Source organism: Carettochelys insculpta, chromosome 1 (assembly GCF_033958435.1).
Source record: "Carettochelys insculpta isolate YL-2023 chromosome 1, ASM3395843v1, whole genome shotgun sequence".
Lineage (NCBI taxonomy): Eukaryota > Metazoa > Chordata > Testudines > Carettochelyidae > Carettochelys > Carettochelys insculpta.
Genome location: NC_134137.1, coordinates 240,454,596 through 240,475,769, shown reverse-complemented (window position 1 = coordinate 240,475,769; position 21,174 = coordinate 240,454,596). Strand labels below are relative to the sequence as shown.

Here is a 21,174-nt window from a genome sequence, read left to right as displayed (position 1 = left end):
AGCAAAGCACTTCTTCAGATACTTTTCCCAGGTGCTCCTATAGCAGTAGTGGAGAGGTGTATGCCTGGGAGCAGTCAGTAAGCGCAGAGCCACACGTGCCCTCAGAAGCGAGGCACCTGGCAAATACCCCACCCCTTTCATGCCATGATCCCACCCTAGTGCCCTTCATGGTTCAAAACATTCCTTTATCCAGCACACCCTATTTCCCATGGTTGCCAAATTCAAGAGATTCAAGTGTACTGTCATTTCTCGTTATGTCACATCATGATAAGATGTGCTTGATTTACACACTAAAATATTGAGTCTGATTCTCCACTGTTTTGTTCCTTGTCAAGTAATTTTTACATGTGCCAAGTGCATGCTAATAGTGTGCAAAAGAACTACCAAATTTTAATTCTTCAGTCTCACCAATGATGACATAATTACACTGTGGTTGCTATTACTGACCTGTTCAGCTATGCTCACCTCTTGGACCAGCTGTTCTCGACTTATTCAGAAGTAAATCCAGAGCTGCCTTCCCCAAGTGGTTCCAGGACACACTGGACCTCCAAGGGAGGTCTGATCTACATCTGTAGACTGGCTGGAGCAGCATGTTGAAGTAAATAAGATTCCCTCAGAAAAACGTGTCATGACTGAGTGCAAGGAAAAGAAAACATTCAGCATGGTATGCAGTCTGATCACCCCACAAAAACCAGCAAGCAAAACTTTTATATTGTTCTAAAGCATGTGGTGACCAAGCCCCTGATTACAGCAGGAAGCTTTTGGGTTTCATAAGCAGAATCCATCTGAAGATGAATGTATTTCCTCCTTTGTGATGGAGTTAAAAGGATTGTCAGATTGTCCGAAAAAGGATGGTGTTAACAAGGGCCTGAAAGACACATTTGTGCATGGACTACTTAATGAAAGCATACAGAAGAGGCTCTTAACTGAGGAAAACTTATCTTTAAATGCGCAGTAGAAATTGGAATAGCGATGGAAACTGCAACAAATGATGCTGCAGCCAATTTGTACCAACCACAGAAACAGTATTTAATCTATTGAACTGTTTACTGCAGGCTAGACAAAAGTGGGTATGATCACATGAGTGTCCAAAAGCTTTTCTAGAAGCAAAACGATTGGTCACATCAGATAGCATATTTACTCACTTCAACCCACCCTTTCCTAACAAGTTAATGGAACTCATTCTCAGATGGAATTGGGGCATATATTTCCCAAACCATCCTGAGTGGCAGTGACAGACCTGTACCATTTTGCCTCCAGATAACTTGCCGTGGCAGAAGGTAACTCTGCACAATAGGCAAGGAGCCTTGTTATTAGTATGGTGTGAGTGTGAAGAAATTAAACCAGTACTTATATGGGAGACAGTTCAGCCTCGTCACAGACCACCAGCCCCCAGGAGCAATCCTTCATCTCAGGAAGGGGGTTTCTGAAACAAATGCAGCCCATGTGCAGTGCTGGCTCTCCTCTTAGCTGGATACATGTAAGACATCAAATTCAAAAGAACAGAAACACACACAAATGCAGATTGGGCACCTGAGACAGCCTTTCTGATTGAAGGGTGAGCTGGAACAGGGGTAGAATCTGTTGAACTTGTCAGCTTGTTTCAGTTTGAAAGCACCCCGGTGACTGGTAGTTTGACTAATGTGACAGGATCAGGACAAATGGCTGCAGGAGAGTGGTCCTGTTGAGGTCTGGGAAGCAGGCAGGCTCAAGAATGCTCACTCCCAAAGGACCCTTCCCAGGTTTTTTTTTTTTTTTGGTGGAAGGGGTGCAGGGGGCAGTGGGAAGGGGGTGTGATCCACCAGGCTCAGGAACTCAAATAAGTATGGGGAGACAACCAAAAATATAACAGGAACAAGTGTGAAGGTCAAAAGAAGGGAACCTGAAAGGAACCCTGAGCATTTCCTACTGCTGCTTGAATATCTCAAGGGAGCAAGCGGATGTCGCCCAGAGGAGCTCGCTCTGATGTGTGAGTGAAGTGAGGACTGGAAATAAGCTCCACAGTCACAGGAGACCCTCTCAGCCAACATTCTCTTTCTGGTTACGGGAGAGTGGTAGAAGGCAGTGAGTGTGTTAGTCTCAGGATAAGCAGGTCTCTTTACCCATGGTAAGTGAACAGGGGTAACTCTAGGTTAATTAGGACACCTGAGGCCAATCAAGGGCCTGCCAAAACCTGTTAAGAGTTTCCTTGCCAGTGAGATAGGCTTACGGAAGAGGAGCTGTGGGAGGAAGGCAAGCTACTGACAAGCAACAGAAGAGGAAACCGCAGGTAAAGGGCAGGAGGAAGTCTGCCTGGGAGATGTCTGAGGGAAGGGATGTCTGGCCCTTCCAGGCCTGGGAGGTCTGAGGGAAGAGACTGTGTCAGACAGGAAGGACTGGGTGGCTGATCTGTTGCCACCATGGATGGAGGCACTACCAGAGATTAAGGGGCTCCTCTTTCACCTCCTCTGTTAAGGAAGCTAGGAGGCACCCTGCTCAGGCAAGACGTGAACAGAAAGCCCAGCAGTGTGGGGAAATTCTGAGGGAGAGGGAAATACCCTGGCCCATAGGAGCTGTGTGGAGTAGGGCAAACCTCACTCCCCAGCAGGAGCTTAAGGGTTGGATTAAATCACTGGCAGGGCAGATGCAGACCATGGGCCGTAGGTTGCCCCTTGCCCTGATCTAGAGCCCTGCCATAACTGAGTAGAGAAAAGTACTGGCATTCTTAAAATGTCTCATGACATTAGTGTTCATGGAAAGGGCTAGATCATCAGCCCTGGAGACTGAAGCTTATCTAGAGTGCAGTACAAGCAGAGGCAGCAGCAATGCACGTTTCCCCGCTCCGCCCTGCTAGAGTGCCCGAATGCTGATATTGCCTCCACCTCAGCTAACACTACAAAAGAGTGTCACTTTTCGTCAGCATGGATCCAGATTCTGTGCTGTGGACGGTTTGTCCCCTGGTCGGTCTGTCCACCAGCTTGCAGAAAAGCAGTCAACCATGTCCAACTGTGATGTTGCCTTCCACACTGTAACCTGCTGTTGATTCACCGCCATGATGCCTCCAGCTGCTCACTCAGGAGTTAGCTCAATCCAGCCTCGGGATTGCCCTCTGTTGGCCGGCATCTCACCCACTCTTATCTGTCTTTGGTTCTCTGCCACCTTATAACAGGAGCCATGTCCCTCCCTGACCATGGAGCCCTTCTCTCAGGGTACTGTCCCGTGACAGTGCCCCACACTCTGGGGTCCTCCCCTCCTAGGAAACCCCAAGCCTTATAACGCCTTGCTTCAGTACCCCCCTGCCAGTGGTCATCTAGCCCCTACCTCGGGGCAAACTGCAGTCTGAAATGATCATTAGCAAGGGGTTGTGGACTTGCTGCCTTTCTCCTACCCTGGCTGTCTCCTAGCGACCAAAGTCCCCTCAGGCTTTATCTCAGGCTCTGAAGCCTGGAAGTGGTATCAGGCCAGAGCTCCACGGCTCTGCCTGCCTTTCTCCAGCAGTACTCTGTTCCAGGAAGCTTCTGTAGCTTCCCTGGTAGCCTGGTCCCTCCTGCTCCACAGCTGGAGCAAGAGACCTCTTGTCTGCTCCTCCCATGTGCTTTATTATACAATCCCAGCTGAGCCCCAAATGGCAACTGATTGCTTCAGCTGCTGGCTCCACAACCTCAATTTCTGCCAGAGCTGGGTTTAGCCGTTGTTCCACTTGGAGGATGGTGATCACCCCACTACACATACAGACAATTATTTTTCTGGCATAGCAGTGTAATACATGCGGAGTGATAGTCCTAGTCTGAACTGAGACTGCAAATCCTGTACTCCCAAGTAGCTCAAGGGTCAAAACCCTTCCTTCACCATGGGGGGCCACTGGGCATACTTGCCCAGTTGGAGCCTGCTGCTGCTCAAGGAGCTGTTTGGCTCTTTCGTAACCCCGCCCCACTTGCAGAGCTGGGCCTCCACTTTCATGTCTTCTAGCTGGGAACCAGAGTCACTCTTTAACTGCTGCTTGGCTGGATCCACTGGTTCCCAACACCTGCCAGTTGGGCTTCTCCTGAGGCCAGGACTTGCTGCTCAGTGGCTCTGCAGGCCCTTGAATAGGCAGACCTCTTTGCTACCTTACCAAACTGCTTTTGTCTGGCAACAACTTTCACTAGCTGCTAATCTTTATTGGATTTATCCTGATGTTATAGAAATAAGAGACTTTTCCAACTTAATAACCTCTTGAGCCACCCATTCCTACAATGGAGGAAAACTGGTTTTAATTGGACTAATATCAGTGGAAATCATGGAGTGATAATCCCTAGAGGAGTCTTTCAAAACTGATTCCTGAATGGTGTAAGTTACATGTAGCTGAACCATTTTTGACTGGGGCAACCCTCTCTGTTTTGGGCTAGTTTTAATTTAAAAACATGTATTTTTCCACCAATCACTTTTTTTGTTCTTAATTTAGATGGTCCACTGGTTTGACAAAAATAAAACCCTCCCCCACCACACACGCACATGCAAAAATTTACCCCCACCTGAGAACAAAACCAGGTTTGGAGAAGAATGAGAGTTAGCCTGTATTTGACTTTCCGGATTGTGGCTGAAATGCTGTAAGAAAAGGATTGTTCTCAAACTGTCTGGATGAACTGCAAGCAACAAGTACAAAAATGTTGTGATAAAACTGATTTTCAGGAGTTTTCAATCCAGGGCAAACAGAAGATTTGCTGGTAGGGAGAGCAAAACACTTCAAGGGACTAGCATCTTTCCAGGCCCTCCAGGGAAAGTATCTATCTGTTCTCTGTGCCTGCACCATTGAAATTTTCCCTTTGAGTCTGCTGCATGCAGGACCAGGCAGTGAGTGGAGAAAAAAAAAATCATGCCTTCTCTGCTTAACCAATTCCTTCTCTGCCTAATTCAAAGTCCTGGTCCTTATTTATCTTGAAATCCTTCAGTGGTCTTGGGACAGCTGCATCAGAGACTGAATCTCCATCAGTGATGACTCAAAACAACTGAATTAATCTGGGACATAGAAATTAGGAGTGTTCAGGATGAAACTTTCAGGAGAGGGTAGCAGGATGTCCTCAATATTGGGTGCTAGACTGCCCTAGCTGAGGCATGGATCTCAGTCCACCTGTTTTTCCACTCAGTTGATCCTATTTGCTGTGGTGAAGGATGGAAGAATTAGTGAAGTTGAGTGGTTGAAACCTATGATGACAGAAACAAATTTCCATTTGGGTGATTTTCTGCACTCATCAGGCAAAGCGAATTTTGTTCTTAGATTTTGCAGTTATTTGCATCCTAAAAATAGATGATATTGTTTTTCTCAAGATCAATGTTGCAGACCCAAGATAGTTCAGATCTTTTGGCAGCTTTATCCAAACTGAACCTGAACTGCACATCTTTTGAAATTTTTCCCGTTGTTAAAATATATAGAGAGAGATATCAGTCTAATAATTCCCTTCTGCACAAATAGGTATGTTTCTCTTAAATGTTCATAAACATGGGGAATGCAGATCTCTGTTTCCCTGTATAGCATGATTAATTTTCCTTTGCCTAGAATTGCTTCTGTTGTGAATAGCAGTTTTGTTTAACTGTTGATTTTACAAGTTCTGTGAAGTGAATCCTATTTCTGCTAGATTCTAACTGGAGAATTCTGGCTTAGTTTTAATGCTGCCTCCCTTGAAAAGCTATGATTAGCTGCTGGGGGGAATAACTGCTTTTGGTATGTGCCCTGAATAGCGATTGGCCCCCAAGCTCTTCAGCTGGGATACTGCCTAAAAATGTCAGACTCAAACAGGCAAATGATCTCAGAGACCTCAGCTGAAGTGGCTTTTATTATCCCAAAGGGAAAATGTCAAAAATCTGAAACAAAAAATAGGCCATGCCTCATACGGAAATAGAGTGACTTATATAATGAACCAAATAGTATGCTGTATTCGATTGGTTTGAATTCTTTATGTCTTAATATTTATATATTAAGGATGTACTTCAAATGTATATGACAATCAATATGAATACAGTACAGAACATGTAGTCATCATCAGCCCTTTTCTTCTAGTGAGTTCAAGTACAGGTTGAACCTCAATCTGTCTCTCTTCCAGCACCCTCAGGACCTGACTGGTGCTGGACGAGAGAATTTGCCAGACCACAGAAAGTCAATATTTTCTAGCTGGATTACCACACTTTCATGGCTTGCTGGGTTCTTAGAAGACATTTAGGGGTAAATTTACAGCTAAATAACAGAGCACTGAGAACCAGACCTGGTGTTTGTAAACAAACTTTATGGGACTATGGGCAGCTTGGACACATCTATGATAATTGGTTATCCAGCTAACTAAAATCATGCTGGATTACAGAGTTTGCCAGATGAGAGAGCTCCAGATTAGAGATGTTCAGCCTGTAGTAAATTGGGACACAGTTGTGAGTTTATGATCAATAGTTGCTCACATCACATCACAGAGTTCAGAATACAACACTGTGGCATGTTTCTTCTGAAGAGAGCGGTGTGGTTGTATCTATTCTGCATGCTTCTTTGGGAGGACTGTAGTGTACATACCTGGGTAGCACCCCAGAACAGGTATTGGTAGCAGGGTAGCTGGAGAAGCCAGGCTTAGGGAAGTAAAGTAAGGGCATGCCTGAAGGGTGTGGGTAAGTAGCTGAATGCATACCCTACATGGCTTGCTACTCACCCAAGCCATATGTCTCTGTCTCCTCTTTTTAGTAGTTTCATGCCTTGCTGCCTCTCTGCTGCAGAAAAAGACCCCCAGGCATGGAGCATCTCTTCAGTCTCCTTGACCACCTCTTCCGTCTCTTGACCGCAGTGAAATACTCTGGCAATGGTGGAAGGTTCTAGCATATGGGAGGCAGTGGAGAAGTGCTGAGCCTTTCCTTGCTGCAGTGAAAGGCTCTGGTAGCAGGGAAAGGCTGAAGCCTTTCCCCACTGCCTTCCCTCCTCCAGAACCTTTCACTGACACGTGTAACTACACACCGCACTGTGGACATGGTGGGCTTTTCACGTGAGTGTGTAGACGTGCATGCTTGCCATGCAGCTGCCAGAGCCCTGTAGCCTAGGAGAGCAGAAGGTTATTGTAGTAAGTCACAACTGAAATATTTTGGCACAGCTGTTTTGTAGCCCAAGGCCAGAACAACAGAAGGTTGCTGCAGGATATGATTGAGATTGTCAGAGCTTACGTGATTATTCCTCATCTGCAACTTTCTTGTGAGTCTGATAAGTATCACAATGACATAAAATAAAATTAGTAAAACCTGTGCATTGTTTATGTGCTAAAAACATACTTTAAAACCTGTATTTTCTAGACAGGAGTTTTCGGCCCAGTTTTCAGAGAGGTGGTTATGCAGGGCAAGACATTTCCCATTCGTTTGCAGCAGTGTCCCCAATCATTCACAGCTAGTAAGATACTTCATTATCCCAGGGAGGTACAGAATGACCAAAAAAGAAGAGTATTATGGTAGTCTGATGTGGTGAGCACATTGGAACGTTGTTTATGAATAGGTGATGTGGCAGAATCCTCGTCATCTCTCCTTCTCTTGTGGCTGCTGCATTCTCCCCCACTTCCTGTGCAAGCTCTACTCCTGCCATAGGATGAAGGAGAGGTTGGAGAAAGGCTTGTCATAGTGTCCTTTTGCTCATCGCTCTCCCTTCCACCACAGCTCACTGTTCACCAACACTCAGCTCTCCCCTTTGGATCCTGGCAGTGTATGCACTTCACCACACATGGTCACCGATAGCCATTTGTGGATCAGAAGTGGCAGGTGAAGAGAAGAGCGGCCACACTGGGCCAGACCCCTGTTCCCTATAACCCAGTATCCTGTGTCTGAAAATGGCCAGTACCAGAGCTTCTGGAGCAATGTACAGAACAAGGCAGCTGGAATAATGTAGCCCTATCTTCCCTTCCTAGCTTATGACAGGCAAGGGTTTAGGGTGGCCCGAAGGATGGGATTGTATGCGTGACCCTCTTGGCTAATAGGCACTGATGGACTTACCCTTCATGAATTTATGTAATTCTTTTTTAATGCAAATCTATTTTGGCCATCACTATGTGCCATGGCAACAAATGCAACAATTTACGGACATTTGTATAAAAATGTATTTCCTCTTCTTTGTGTTAATCCTGCTGTCTAGTAATGTCATGGAACGGCCCCTGGCTTCTGTATTGTAAGAAAGGCAAACAACACTTACGTAGTCCCTTTTCCCACACAATTCATCACTGGAAAACCATTATCATATCCGCCTTGTGCATCTCTTTTTTTCAAAGCTGGAAAGCCCTAGTCATTTTAGTGTTGTATCATATATAAGCCATTCCATATCTCTGATCATCTTCGTTGTTCTCTGAACCTGTTCCAATACCCCTATATGCTGAGTCCAGAACTGGATGCCATATTCAAGGTGTAGATGCATCCTGGATACACACATGGTGGCAATATATTTTCTGTCTTACTTTCTGTCTCTTTTCCAATCATTCCTAGTATTCAGTTAGCATTTCTAACCACTGCTGCGCATTGAGCTGAAATTTTTCGGTGGCACCAAGATCTACCTTACACATCTCATAGAATTGGAAGGGACCTCAGAAGGCCATCAGGTCCAGTTCCCTGCCTTCTTTGCAGGACCATGCGCTATCCTGTCTCCCACCCCCATTTGGCCCAGATCCCTAGATGGTCGCCTCAAGGACTGAGCTCACAACCCTGGATTTAGCAGGCCAATGAGCTCACAACCCTGGATTTAGCAGGCCAATGCTCAAACCACTGAGCTAGAACTCGTGTGTGTGTGTGTGTGTTGGGGATTATTTTTTTTCAGTGTGAATTACTTTGTACTTTTCAGTGTAGAATTGCATCTGCCATTTTTGTATCCCAGTCGTCCCATCCTGTCAGATACCTCTGTAACTTTTCACAGGCCACTTTGAACTTAACTGTCTTACATATGCTGTCTTCAGTTTGTCCTGATCCTTCCTAGTCCCTTCCATCTGCCCAAAATGTAGGTGCAGAAACTCTGGTTCTTTCTGCTGATGTTATTGCGTCTTGTGCTCCCCAAGTCCCTTCATTCGTCTGTTGCCTTCTATGTTGCTTTCAGGCTCCTTTTTCTTGCTATCCAGGCATTGCACAGCTTAGTTCCTGCCTTTCTCTTTTCCCCTCATGATTTTTCACTCAGCTGTTTTCCTTAAGCCTCATGTAAACGTGGTCCCCCAGTTTCTTTCCCCCACTTTCTCCTTCAGGTCTGTGTCCCTTTCCTGAGACACCCTGACTGATCCAGTCTGCCATGCTACAACTCTTGCTCTGTTAGACCCTCTTCCAAAAGACTTCTTCCATAAAGCCTCCAAACCCTAACCTCCCTGGCACAGAAACATCATCACAAACGTTCAGTTAAAAAGAAATCATTATGGAACCTCCACCCACCCTCCAATAAGCACATTACCAACTAAAGAAAACCCATTATTTTATTTCTGTCTTCCTCCTCTCTTCTTCACAGCATTTCTAATTGGCATTCAACGTTACATCTTAATTTAGACCATGCTAGACTTCAATCACACTGTGTGATTGCACCTTGCTTAGATGCATACAATCTAACTTTATCTAGCTATCATGGATTCCAAAACAGGGATACCATGGCACTCCACCCTTTGGTGCAGACTGTTCAAAGCCACTTAGATCCCTGGGTACTTATCCATGAGGATAGCCAGTGCTCTACACATGCAACAGATGCAGCAAGGACTGTCACTCTCGTGTGGGCCTTCACAGTCAGTCGACGCTGCAAATGATGATTCCAAATGGAACTACGAAGGGCACAATCCATAGTCTACGTAGACTGAAGGATGCTGCTATTACTACTACTACTACTACTACTACTACTAGCCAGTGCTGAAGCTCACACTGCTGTGCTTTTACTGTTTGAGGACTCAAGCTAGTGAGATCAAAGAGAGCTCAGCTCTGAGCTGCAGTTACACTCCATCACTGCAGTATGGACATAGGCAATAGCTGAAAACCTTCAAGGAAAGGACCATGTCTTGTTTGTTAAGTACCACACACACTGATGATGCTTTAATAACAACTCATAACATGGAAGATGAACCGTAGGACAAATGTACAGACAAAGTCAAAAAATCAGAGTAAAATTTCAAGTGCCTTGAAAGCCAGTCACATTTCTAGAGAGCTCATTGACTTTCAAAAGATGTACACTTCTAAGTGCCCTATGTGGGTTTTGAGAGTGGAACTTAGTCTCCTGTCATTTGAGCACTTTTGAAAGTGTTACACTTGGGAGCCTAAATCTCACTGAAAGTCAATAGGACTAAAGGTCCCATGTGACTTTTGAAAATGGCAGGTACAGTCCCAAGTCACTTAGACACTTTGTAAAATTTCACCCAAAAACATAAAAATATTTCTTTCTTGCTGTTACCATCACTGGTTAAAGGCGACCACTGGTTTTTTTGAGCACTTCTACTGACATTCTCTTGTCGTGTTTCCAACTTCCTGAGAATGCTAACCAGTTGGATCCACATAAGTATGTGAAGCCCTGGCTCTCCATAGAGGCACTCCAATCTTCTGTGTCACAAACTGAACATGAAATTGACTAAGTGGTGCTGCATCTTTCATCATCCAAGGAAGTCCTGTTACTACATATTGTCATTAACTGTTTTCCTCTGTCCCACAGGCTGGTAAAGGGATTCTGCAAACGGTCAAAGTCAGTCACGATGCTGTAGCTGATCTGATTCCAGTAGATGTTGTCATCAACCTCACCCTAGCAGCCGGGTGGTACACTGCAGTTCACAGGTAGGGGCGAGCACTTGTTTGTCAGATGGATTGCTAAGGCATTATGATACCATGTGGATTTTAAAGGGATACCAAATGTCATCCAACTTAAACTTTATGAAAAAGCAGCACTTGATTCCCAGGTTCAGTATATTGTTCCCTGGGTGCGGCAGGGGCTAAAAGTTCTACAGAAACCACAAAGACAGATCCTGGTGGTGTGATTCTGCAGAAATCCCTTTGATCAGTAAGTTGATTATACAGCATTTATCAAGTACACAGAACCATAAAAATATTTGCTAATCATTGTGGGAATGGTGTTCAGGAGTTGAGAAGCCTGTACAGCCTGATAGACCCTCAGAGGAAAATTTGAGGGAACGCCAGTTTCAGAGGTGACTGTGTGTAAACAGGACTTCAAAGAAATATGTACAGGAGGGTCAAGGGTGGCAAACTGGGAAAAATGTTCAAACCTGGTGAGCAGTGTCCTCTGAATTCTGTATGGGCTATATCCTTAGTCATGAAAATCTTCATGGATTTTATTGGGACTTTTGCCAAAGTAAACACATGAGTATTCAGAATGTGTCCTGAATGTTTAACTAGTTCTTTCCTGCCTAGTATTCTAGGCTCATAAGTCAGAGCTCACCTCCAGTTACACTCATTAATCAAACTATCTTTATTAGCCAGTTTACAACTGTGCACAATTTCCTCCAGCCAGGACAGTAATGAATATGACGTGAGCAGGGGTCGGCAACCAAAAGAGCAGGGGGAGCCATTTTTTTTTCAAATTCTATAGAAAACTCCAGTAATTCAAAAGCCACAATGCATGTGAATACGAGATGGTCCTTAATAAAGTCAAATCATACATTCTGTAACCCCCATTTTAAGAACAGCACATACACATGTCCCACAATGCACTGCACATATTAAAGAGGAAGTTATCCAACGTTTCAAGATCACATATCATTTGCTATTTAGATATGATATTTCAGTGAACATCTAAAAGCACAAAAGTGAACAACTCATATCAAAATAACAAATATGTGTTGTTCACTTTTGTGCTTTTAGATGTTCACTGAAATATCAGAAGTAATCAGGAAGGGTTTTGTGGTTGTGTTTTTACTTGGCAATTACAGCATCGGGGGCCACAGAGAAGTCCTTAAAGAGCCGCAGGTGGCTCCAGAGCCTCAGGTTGCAGACCTCTGGATATGAGCAACTTTTTAAAATAACAATACATACCAATAAGCTACATCATCACTTCTCTGAATCAGCTATGTTGCACTGCAGAATAAGAGATCTCATCTTCAAAAAAGCACTGATCTGTCATGGTTGCAGAGAAAACCTAAAATTTTGAAGTGACTGTAATTGTCTACATGAGAAAGTTAAGGTAGGGAGAGACTTTGAAGTGTTATATTTATGCCTGTATAATTCTCTGATCTTAACATAAAATGCTACAACGGAACATCTGCATTTTGAGTTGTTTCAATGTAGAGGCTATGTATAATAACAGGAGGGATTCTCCCATAAGCATAATAATTCACCTCCCTGATAAGCAGTGGCTAGTTCAAATGAAGAATTCTTCCTTTGATCTAGTGCTGTCTACATGAGGACTGAAGTCAGCTTAACTACACACAGGACTTGAGATTTTTCCATAGTTACGTCGACCTGTGTCTCTATGTCAGAAGCTGGAGATGGATGGCAGGAGAGAGAGTGTTATCTGTTTGGTTCACTCCCTCTGGGGCACTTGGTATTGACCACTGTCGGCAGACAGGATACTGGGCTGGATGGACCTTTGGTCTGACCCAGTATGGCCATTGTTATGTTCTTGTGACGATAATTCAAACATCAAAGCTTAATTTAAAAAGTAAAGAGAATTTACAGATTTCCATGATGTCCTATAAGGGCATCTCCTCATAGTGCCATAAGTGGGTGGCATTTGGGACCTAGCACAACTTCTCTCCACTTCCTAAACAAGAAGGAGCCAGGCGTAAGGATGACTGACTGCAAATCCACCTGCATATTCAAGAGGAAGAGACCAAGCTGAAGTAGCCCAGATTTTGAATATCTACTGCTAGTGGTGTCTTGTTTTGGTAATTCACATGGCACAGCCTTTTCTGTGGGCAGGGAGTGGAAGAATACCAGCAACATTTTATCCTCAGTATGACTTCTGGATGGACGGGCTAAGGATTTACTTTCTCTCACTTCATCTCTGCAGGTAGAGAACGGGCCCCATAGTCATTGTTCAGATAGGATCCTTACTGCCAAGCCATGGTGAAGGGCTATTCCTCTACAAGCTGTTCCTGCAGAATGCCACCTGACCAGAACAGACAACGAATGTCTTGATCTCTGATTTTTTTTTAATTAAGCCATATAGTTGTAAAAGTCATATGCAAAGTCTATTAGGTAGATAATGATGTAATTTAAGAAAGCTCAACTATCCCTTTAGATTTACATACCATAAAATACCTCGTTTCAACACAGAGTTTATTTTACCAGCCAAAGAAGTGTATAATGAAAATCCATATTTGCTTTTGAGTCCCACAGGTATTAAATACAGAACCACAGAAAAAAACATAGTTAAATCCCAGGCTAGGGAATAGTTTAATAAATTGCATCCTACCACACATTGTCTGCTGTAGATTATTGCATGTAGCAACATTATTGAGGAGAAATTACACTAGTGAGGTCTATGCTATTCCATATTATATTTGCCATGAGCCTATTGTGATTAGGTATGCATAGGTCCACAAAAGATGAAAAAGGTGCAGTGCGTCCTCCCTTCAACTCCTTTGTAATGTGTAGCAAACAAAAGGACATCTAGATAAGCACTCTCCTTGTGAGCAGTGAGCAAGGTAAGCAAGGGAACTGACCTGAGCTCTGCCACACACTCTCTGGGCCTGATTCTGTTACATTCAGGCTCTTTTGTAACCATATTGGCAATGTAAAAAGGCCTTAAAATGGGTGTAAGTACAATTTATGCTTGCTTTGGGGCAACTTACACTGTCCAATTAAGGCAAAGGGGCCCTGCTGTCACCAAGAATCAGACGATTGTGTAGCTGTGGATATATCACTTAACTTTTATGTGCGTCAGTTTTCTCATCTATAAGGTAGATGGCATCATACTAAATGCTCTCTGTGGGCAGTGCATCTTTGCACCTTCCTGCTGCCTTGAAGATATGATCTGCTTCTATACTTCTTACACCACCTTGCCCCATGCCTAGGGTTACCCATTTCAACCCATTTCCTACCTTACTTAGGTTCTTTTAAAAACTTACCAATTTTTGAGTAGTTAGGGTGAGGTTTTACCTCTATCTCCATGCATATAAAAAGAGAATTTAGTGAATGATTTTCAAAGCTGCCCAACTAGCATCAGCCACTGTTAAAGTACATTCTGTACTTACATTGATTATTTGAAGTATGTTCCTTATTCTGTAAAATAAAAAGCACATCAAGTAAGATCATAAAAAGGCAGTCCTGTAGCACTTCAAAGACCAACAAAATCATTTTTTGGGAGATGAGCTTTCATGGGACAGACCCACTTCTTCAGCTCTGGAAATTCTGATAAAAGTACACTGACACAACGAGAATTTAACTGAAAGACTGAAAAAAATGAAATTAAAACCGACGAATCAGCTACATAGGAAAGAAGGAGAGGGGTGAACAGGTGGGGGGCGAAAAATCACTTTCTGCAGTGATCTATTAAGTGAGTTACTGGAGATCACTACGAATATCAAAATGGGGAAGCTGTTCTAGTAATGTGTAAGGCAATTACTATCTTTGAGCCCAAGGTGTAAAGTATTGACTTGAGAATGAACTCCAGTTCAGATATCTCCCTTTGTTATCTAGTGTTAAAGTCTCTTTGTTTTAGGATGCAGCTTTTCAGGTTTTGAATGCTATGGCCTGCTCCATTGAAATGCTTACTGATAGGCTAATGTGTATTCGGATTCCTAATCTCTGCTCTGTGTCCATTCATACTTTTGGCCATACAGCCGTACCTCTGGTTTGACTAGTCCTTCCACCTATTGGTCAAAGACAGAACCAAAGTCTAGACCATTGCTGGGGTCTGTAGATATTCTGTGAGAATCCACCCTCGTGGATACTGAGAAAGCAGATCTGTACCAGGGAAGGGCACTTCAGCGACAGAGGTGGCTAATGAGTTGTCGTAGTGACTGGTTAGATTTTCTATTCCCTGATCTTTTTGGTGGTGAGGCATTAATCTGCAATCGTGTTGTGGAAATTGATTCAGTCCTTGAGCCTGAGGCCAGTTGTTACTGTTTCTCCTTTCCTGGACACTAGGTCACTTTTTATCTCAGCCCAGAGGAAGATGTGATCGATCCAGCATAAGGGCAGTTTCTTGTGTCCCCTGCAGCCATGCTAAAATCACGCTTAGGTATGACTGGCAGCAGATCCCAAGATGGCCTGCCAAAAACAGAGGGTGGAAAATGTACAGAAAAACTTTGAGGCTATTGTATGTGACTTGTTGTCAACATGGATATGAAATGTCTCAAAACAATGAGTCTTGGAGATTTCATTAACATAAGACAGCAACTCAGTCCCTCTAGATAGGAAGTCTTTGCTCTTTGCAATCTATAGATTAGCGTACTGCACGTGTATAACTTGTCTCTAGATTTGCGGAAAGGATCTTCCGTTTTGCATGGTGGTTCTCTTAAATTTGAAATAGGATGTCTGGTACCCCTACACCTTTGCTTTCTACAGATCTAGGCCTGGTATATGGGGTATTAGTTGTGGCTGGTTTGGGCCCAGACCTGGGAGTGAACTAATTGTGAAAGGTTCTCAGTAACTTGGGTGTTGAGCTGTTGCTGTGAGACGAACTAATGCATTCAAACTTCACCCCAAAGTAGCAGAAGGGGGTGGGGGAGGGATTTGCAAGTAAAAGCCATTTCTACCTCTTCGGGAGTTATGGAAAATGTGAGCCTAAGACTTGTGATTTTCCTGGTCCCTGTGATAGGACAGGCCCTTCTTTCTCTTGGAGGAGGAGGGGAGATAGCATTTCCTGAGTTGTGGCTTGAAAGTTTCCAAACCCAGAAAGTTCAGCTTTGGGGCTGATTCCTGCCCTGTGTCTGCTTCCTGCTTAGCTGGTCAGGCAGCATTCCTCAACCTAAGGTGGGCACTTCTCCATGGGCAGTAGGGGAAGCTGCTGCTTCGAGAGGCAAGCTATCCAGCCTATGTCCCTGCCCGTATTCCACCTCTGCTTTGTCCAGACCCTGACCCCTTCCCACTGTCTTCCTCTTCTCTGTGCTCATCCATTCCAGCCAAATCCCTGATCCTGATTATAGCAAATGTCATCTGGAAAAAAATACTCTTCTAAAATTTATTTCTAAAGACAATAGAGAATGTTTTCCAGTTCATGCCAGATTGTGAAGACTGGATGTGAAGAGAGTACCAAATTAAAAGCAGTAAATTTGGACATTAGAAAGTCGGTTTATATATCCTGAACTATAAAAAAAAGTTCATCAGAGATTTGAAAAAACTTTATAGTAATCGCGAGTCACCTGTCCTGCTGAATACATGTTGCAGCCCTTCTCTGTTTTATATATTCTTCATCAATATTTCTAAGCTGATTTTATATTTCAAATATACTCTTAAGCCTCTATAAAGTAATCATTCCAGTTTAGTACATATTTAAACTAACTGAAATAAAAACATTTTTAAAAGTCAGAGCATTTTAGTGTGTTAAGAACAAAGTTTGTAACTTTTAGAAAATGGGAGCACTAATTTATTTCATGGGATTTTCATGATGAGCCAGGTTTATGAAATTTCACTATTGTGTGTGTTAAAATATGTTTCCAAAGATTTTAGGCATACCAAAGTATTCGACATCTTAGTAAGGTACCGCCTTTGGTTGAGGGTTCTCTTAAACTTAGTCCATCAAATAGTTTAGAAGAAAAAGGGAAACTCCTTTTTCCCCGCTCTCTGGAAGACAAGGAATGTTGTCTCTTTAAGTGCTCTCATCAGTGGGGGAGCGAGGCTAAAGGAGAGTAGGGATGGATGGAAAGGACAAGACGACTTTGGAAGCAAGCTTTTGTACTACAGTTATTAAATGTGTGCTTTAGATAAGGGTGGTCTTTTGAAAAAAATATTAAAAACCTATGTGTCTGAAGAGCCAAGCGTTTAAAGCTAAAACTGAATACTCAGATTGTGCATCTAAATATCTATGCAAGGACTGGTTTGGAGATGTTATTTGATAATCTTTGGCAAGAATCTAATAAAGTATTTAAAGCATACTTTAAACTTTGGTCCTGGACACATAATAATGTGCAGGTGTTTTTGCTAGGTCCAATGTTATGCTAATAGACCTGGCAAGCTGGAGGTTAACAGATCCTTTTAGGGGGAAGCGTCATCAGTCTGCAGTAGCTTGCTGTGGGAGCCTGCAGGAATGGTCAAAACAGGAATAGGAAGAGGGGAGAGGTTGAGCACTAAGACGCTCCCCTTGCTTCTTATATCGCCTGCCCATGTACTTCTCCCTGGTGGAAGGAAGGGAGGGACCTTTGTTTTTTGACATTGGCAAAATTGTGTTCAGTTACTTGTGCTGGTCATGCCTCTCGTTGGCCACTTGCTGTTGGGTGGAATGGAGAAGGGGAAAGAAGAAACTGCAAAGTCTGAGCTGCCTTGAAGGCTCACTTCTTCTCACCCCCCCCCACCCACAAATTCTGGCTTCTGTTTGTGGGTTTGCTTCACTCTGGGCTCAGGGGGCTAAGGATAAGACTGGCTTTTGTGTTTTCTCTGTGTGTTGGGGCGGGTATTGATTTCAGACATTTACATGGGCCTCTATAATAATCCATGAAGTTTGCGCCATTGTTCCCACTACATAAATATTGTCAGAGCAGGAAATATTAAATCAGTAATGTAGCTTATACATGTGCCTTTACCAAGCAAAGAATGGTGGTTTTAATATTGTCTTCCTCCATCACGTGGACCCATAACATACTTACTTATCATGCTGTTTTTTCTACACAATATATTCTGGTATTCTCCATCAATGAAACAGCAGGACCTGTTTTGAAAATACCCATTTGAATAGTTGATTCAGTGCCCTACTTGGGAAAGAGGCCAATTAAATTTAATTTGACACCTTAATAGAAGTACTACCATACGATTACACTTGTGGAGTCTTTAAACTTCCATTTCTCTGACAAGTAACAGAGAGGAAGCCGTGCTAGTCTATACACTATCAAAACAAAAAGCAGTCAAGTAGCACTTTAAAGACTAGCAAAATAGTTTATTAGGTGAGCTTTCGTGGGACAGACCCACTTCTTCAGACCATTGGTCGGAAGAAGTGGATCCGTCCCACAAAAGCTCACCTAATAAACTATTTTGCTAGTCTTTAAAGTGCTACTTGACTGCTTCTCTGACAAGGACTACCTTTTAGAAGAACTCAATATTATTTAATGGCAGCGACCATACATGGCAGGAAAGGTGAAAAAGTGGTAGAATTTGCAAAGTTTAGGACTGTAGGTAGCTGGAGAAAAGACTGCTGAAGAGAGAGCCTTATATCTGCCCTCAGTAATTGCATCAGAGAAACCTTGCCTTTAACGCAGCACTTAACTCATTCCAGGATATGATTTTCTTTCCTATCTGGGTAAATGAGACATGAAAAATCCACAGGTACATGTTATTTTGGGGAATCTGGGCAAGATGCAAAAATTACCCCAAGTTACCACTAATTTCTGGATCTGTTCTAAGTGGCATCATTGAAGTAAATAATTCATAAAACGCATAGTTTCTTCCTGATTTTTGGCATGGACAAAAGATCTACAGTACATCAAGAGAAACTCTTCAATAAATCAAACTGCTTTTATTAATAGTTTCCTTTGTTTTCATAGCTTGATAACCTATATATCAGTTATCTATCTCAATCCACATCTGTTATTTATTTATTGATTGACTGCAAACACTACCTAGATGCACTGGATGGATTGGGTTAATCTTCATTTTTACTAGTGTTTCTCATTTATATACACGATGAACTTAGTGCATTGTTTCATGAGCTGTTGACTTTCATGCACCATTACTAACGCTTTGTGTGGCTTTGCATATTCTTACATCATGGCTTTCATGTGTATGTTAAATTAAGGTCTGTTGTTTAATTGTTATACGTGCACTTGCTGTGTTTATGTATGGGGCTCGTTATAGACTCTATTTTAAAATAAAGGGTGAAGTTTCATATGAGAATCATAGAATAGGATCTATTTCATTATAATTTCTCATTAAGGCTGGTGGGAAGGCTTGCTAGTCCAAGCATAAAAGTTTCAAAAGTATTTAGGTATGTAAAGATGCAGGTAGGCATCTCTTGGGATTTTCAAAAGCACGACGGAAATCAATAAGAGGCCCTAGTGTCCACAGCTAACGTTTGCCCTCAGTTCACTACTGTGCTGTTTGTCATGCTCAAGTATCAGTGTAGGTTCATTTCATTAGCACTGCATGTTGAATATATGCTTAAAGTATTTGGGGATGAAAGACCCTATGTAAAAAAGTAAGATAGTTTTATTTTTAGAGCGCATGTGTTGTTGTCTCGTTAGCCTGGATTAAATTACATAAAGTCTGCTCTCATTTGTGCCTAATTATCTTCACTGAAGTTAGTGAAGTTACACCTGTCCCATAGACTAAAGTAGTACAGTGAGATGTAGTTGGCATAGTTTAGTTAAAATACTTGTTCCCATTCCCTTGCCCACGACTTTAACTTCTACCTCAAGACAACAGGATAACTGTTTTCTATTTTCTTTCCACATATTTAAATTTGCTACATTTTTCATCTGTTTTCCAGACCAAAAACAATGATGATATACAACTGTACAACAGGGGGAATCAATCCTTTCTGCTGGGGAGAGATAGGTAAGTTCTAACTAAAGCACAACAACATAAACCATCAGTTAGGTTCCTGAGTTCCCCACAGGAAAACAATGGCCCTGGTTTTAGCTGCCAGCCTCAGCAGCAAGAGTCTGATCTTGCAAGTGCTCAACATACCAAACTTCCTGAGATCAGACCTGAGTCCAGTTTCAGAAAAGTACTTCAGCATCAGTTTCTCTTTAAACAGCTGAATAATCTTATTCCAATTCATGAAAGCATTTAAATGCCTGCTGAATTTTAAGTGTTTGACCAATCCTGCCCACATTCATCAAAACACATGCTTAAGTGCTTTGTTGAGTTTTTAGTGTCACAAAGAAAGTAGCCATGAAGACTCTAAGTATCCACACTCAACTGTCCTCTTCCTTGCTTTGTGTTTAAATCCAATTAAAGAACCCTTGAAATGAATGATACTATTCCCAAAGGCCACACTGATTACCAGAGTAGAAACAGTATATAAAGAGAAATAAAATAGCTGTTTCCTCACATTCCTCCAGCACACCTTCAGGGTACATATCTTTGATTTATTTGAAAAGATTACGCTGGATATAACAAACATAATTTAGCAGAGTTTGCCTTTCATGACAAAAATGTGGTCGTTGGAAATACTGAGTGAAATCTTTTAACTGTGGCATAATGCTGAGGCAGCGGTGATGGAAAGGATAAGTCCTGAGGTCATTACTCGGAAAAAAGTGCCGCAGAAATCAACAGCAGAATTTGGCCCACGCTGCAGAGGTATCTTCAGCTACAGTATTACAAATCAGTCAGTATTCTGTAGCAGACGCACTGGGCATACGTCTCCACTGCCTTGCACAAACTGTCTTCACACAGCTAGTCAAAGCCTTCATAACTCGCCCATGTGTTGCTTTTTCTGTTTTATTTTCAGCATGTTATTTCATTGGTGAAAATGCTGATAACGGATTGTACCTCTAATTTTCCCAGTTCCAGTGCTCATTACCCTAGTTAGGGACTTGAATTTATCAACCTGTGTAACAGAAGCTTGCATTTCTGATGGTCTGGCTCATCCACTCACAGCCTGAGGCAAGCTTGTGCACAAGCAGTTCAGCTTTGTTTAATGGACTGAGGGCAAAATTTTCTCTGATCTAAACTGCATAGCTGTATTCCATATTCTGCCCAGAGCTCCCATTGAAGTCAGTGAGGCTATGTCTACACAGCAGATTCTCGAGCTGAAGTAAGTTATTTATACACTGCAACAGGGAGCAATCAGTCCACTACGACAGGGCACAGCCCAGTGTTAAATGCAAGCACACAACCACATTCAGTTGCTCACCTTAAATACTTTGTTACAAAGCTATTCATTTATATACAGTAGAGCCTAGTTATAAGACTCTTCACAATAGAGAGCCTCGTGCTATAGCAAAGTGGTCTCTGGATCCTACCTCCAGCCCTGCCTGCTGTGAAATTAAAATTAAAAGTGAAAAGATGGCTGGTGAATCATTATGTACCTGTGATAAAACCGTACACTTATACTGTACCCCGGGGAAGAGAAGGCAGGTTTTTATCGACGCGGCAGGTAAGGTAGACAGTTTTGAGAAAGCAATGCCTTCCCTTGCTTGTGGTACCCAGTGCCCCTGC

The 21,174-nt window shown here is 42.8% G+C and overlaps 1 protein-coding gene across 4 annotated transcripts in view; it reads left to right on the top strand.

The window, feature by feature from the left end:
* FAR2 (fatty acyl-CoA reductase 2) overlaps positions 1–21,174 on the top strand; it is a 205,132-nt gene that overhangs the window by 158,627 nt on the left and 25,331 nt on the right. For all 4 annotated transcript variants that reach the window (XM_075003113.1, XM_075003120.1, XM_075003130.1 and 1 more), the window contains exons 7-8: positions 10,622–10,740; positions 19,499–19,566. In XM_075003113.1, the coding sequence (XP_074859214.1) occupies positions 10,622–10,740; positions 19,499–19,566 (187 nt within the window). The remainder of the gene's footprint in view (positions 1–10,621; positions 10,741–19,498; positions 19,567–21,174) is intronic.